The sequence below is a fragment of the Passer montanus genome, unplaced genomic scaffold (genome assembly GCF_014805655.1).
Source record: "Passer montanus isolate IOZ18808 unplaced genomic scaffold, ASM1480565v1 scaffold615, whole genome shotgun sequence".
Classification (NCBI taxonomy): Eukaryota; Metazoa; Chordata; class Aves; order Passeriformes; family Passeridae; genus Passer; species Passer montanus.
This window is the reverse complement of record NW_024371205.1, coordinates 6,127-9,055: the sequence shown is the minus strand read 5'-3', so window position 1 is coordinate 9,055 and position 2,929 is coordinate 6,127. Positions and strand designations below refer to the sequence as shown.

The 2,929-nt window shown below is 54.5% G+C and overlaps 1 protein-coding gene across 1 annotated transcript; it reads left to right on the top strand.

Annotated features, from left to right (window-relative positions):
• Nucleotides 1–109: 109 nt before the first annotated feature.
• MRPL49 (mitochondrial ribosomal protein L49) lies at nt 110–2,297 on the top strand (the record flags this gene model as incomplete). Its single annotated transcript, XM_039727506.1, has 3 exons — nt 110–284; nt 1,743–1,864; nt 1,936–2,297. Coding segments are annotated over 3 exons (444 nt in total), but the record flags the coding sequence as incomplete, so codon positions are not given.
• Nucleotides 2,298–2,929: the final 632 nt, after the last annotated feature.

Genomic DNA, 2,929 nt, shown 5'->3' with positions numbered 1-2,929 from the left:
GGGGGGGGGGTTCTCAGGGATTTTTTGAGGGATTTTTGGGGGGATCTCTGTGGGATTTTTGGGGAGGTTTTTGAGGGATTTTTGGGGGGGTCTCTGAGGGATTTTTTGAGGGATTTTTGGGGGGTCTCAGAGGGGTTTTTTGGGGGTCCCGCAGACCCCTCCCCGCTACGAGGAGTCCTCGGCCGAGTTCGGGTTCGTGCAGCGCCTGCTGCCCCCCAGCCGCGTCCCCGAGCCCCCCCCGCACCCCAAATACCCCACCCCGTCCGGCTGGAGCCCCCCCGCAGGTCAGCCACCCCCGGGGGGTAATTAACCCTGGGGGGGTAATTAGCTCGGGGGGATTTACCCCCAAAACGGGGATTAATTAATGAGGTATTTACTCTGAGACTTTGTGGGGGGTGGTTAATTACCCTGGGGGGTTTAATTACCTCTGGGGGAGGGCTTAATTACCCCTGGGGGGGCTTAATTACCCCTGCGGGCTGTTAATTACCCCCGGGCAGTGTTAATTACCCCAGGGAGGACCCCAAAATGTTCCTTTCAAGAGGGAATTGCTCACCCCAACCCAAATAACAAAGAGGATTTATTTAACCCAAATTGGGTTTAATTGCCCCGGGGGGGGGTTGAATTCCTTCGGGGGGGTTGTTAATTACCACTTTTGGGTGTTAATTACCGCGGTGGGACCCCAAAATATTCACTGGAAGGGAAATTAAGTAATTTCAAACTTAGTAAATAAGAGCATTTACTTAAGGGTGGAGTAGGCGAGATTCCCTCATTTCCCCTGTGAGGGTGTTAATTCCCTCAGGGAGGTTTCAATTACTTCTGGTGGATGTTAATTATCCCAGGGGGTTGTTAATTACCCTCGGGGGACCCCAAAGTATTCCCTGGAAGAGAAATTAGTGATTCCAAACTAAATATTGAAAAGAATTTACTTAAGTATGGAGTGGGTGAGCTTCCCCGGGAGAGCGCTAATTCCTTCATGGCGGTGTTAATTCCCTCAGGTTGGTGTTAATTGCCTCAGGGGGGTGTTAATTACCCCGAGGGGGTGTTAATTACCCCGGTGGGACCCCAAAGTATTCCCTGGAAGAGAAATTACTGATTCCAAACCAAGTAGTGAAGAGAATTTACTTAAGGGTGAAGTGGGCGAGATTCCCCCGTGAGGTTATTAATTACCCCGGGAGAGTGCTAATTACCCCAAAGGGATGTTAATTACCCCAAGGAGATGTTAATTACCCTTTGGAGAGCCAAAATATTTCCCTGAAGGAGAAATTATTGATTCCAAACCAAGTAGGGAAGAGAATTTACTTAAGGGTGGAGTGGGTGAGATTCCCCCGGGGTGGTGTTATCTCCTCCAGGATGGTGTTAATTAACCCGGGAGGGTGTTAATTACCCTCAGGGGAACCAAAATATTTCCTTAAAGGAGAAATCATTGATTCCAAACTAGGTAGGGAACAGAATTTACTGAAGGGCAGAGTGAGTGAGATTCCCCCGGGGTGGTGTTAATTACTCGCGGAGGGTGTTAATTATCACTTGAGGATGCTAATTATCCTCTGGGGAGCCAAAATATTCCCTTGGGGAGAAATTAATGATTCCAAACCAAGCAGGGAAGAGAATTTACTGAAGGGCGGAGTGGGCGAGATTCCCCCGGGGTGGTGGTGTCTCCTCCAGGACGGTGTTAATTGCCTCAGGGGGGTGTTAATTACCCCGGGAGGGTGTTAATTACCGGCTGGGGGTGCTAATTCCCGCAGGGCCCCCCCCGGACCTGCCCTACCTGGTGCGGCGCTCGCGGCTGCACAACCTGCCCGTGTACGAGGGGCAGCGGCAGGGCCGGCGCCTCACGGAGCTGCGCCGCATCCACGGCGACATCTGGGTGAGTGGGGGGCTCGGGGGGGCTGCGGGGGGCTCGGGGGGCTCCCCTGACCTCCCCCCGCCGCCCCCCAGGCGCTGGAGCGGGACCTGAGGGCGTTCCTGGGCTCGCTGGGCGTGCCCGAGGTGGCGGCGCAGGTGAACGAGGTGACGGGGACGCTGCGGCTCCGCGGGCACTGGGGGCCGCAGCTGCGGCGCTGGCTGCTGCACAGGGGCTTCTAGAGACCCCCCCAAACCTGCCCGGGGACCCCAAACCTGCCCGGGGACCCCAAACCTGCCCGGGGGACCCCGAAGTCTGCAGGGGATCTGCTGTGGGAGCAGCTGGAGCGTCACGAAACGGATCCTGGGCAGTGGAACGTCTGCTGGGGGCACCTCAAAATCCACCTGGGCACCCCAGAATTCACCTGGAGCAGCTCAAAATGTGTTTGGAGCATCTCCAGATCCACCTGGGCACCCCAAAATCCACCTGGAGCACCTCAAAATCCATTTGGGGCACCTCCAGATCCACCTGGGCACCCCAAAATCTGTTTGAGGAACCTCCAGATCTGTTTGAGGAACCTTCAAATCCACCTGGGGCACCCCAAAATGTGTTTGGGGCACCTCCAGATCCACCTGGGCAACTCTAGATCCACCTGAGCACCCCAAAATTCACCTGAAGTACCTCAAAATGTGTTTGGAGCATCTCCAAATCCACCTGGGCACCCCAAAATCTGTTTGAGGAACCTTTAAATCCACTTGGAGCACCTCAAAATCTGTTTGGGGCACCTGAAAATCCATTTGGGGCACCTCCAGATCCACCTGGGCACCCCAAAATCTGTTTGGGGCACCTCAAAATCTGTTTGAGGAACCTTCAAATCCACCTGGGGCACCCCAAAATGTGTTTGGGGCACCTCCAGATCCACCTGGGCAACTCTAGATCCACCTGAGCACCCCAAAATTCACCTGAAGTACCTCAAAATGTGTTTGGAGCATCTCCAAATCCACCTGGGCACCCCAAAATCTGTTTGAGGAACCTCCAGATCCACCTGGGGCCCCCCACAATCTGTTTGGGGCACCACAAAATCTGTTT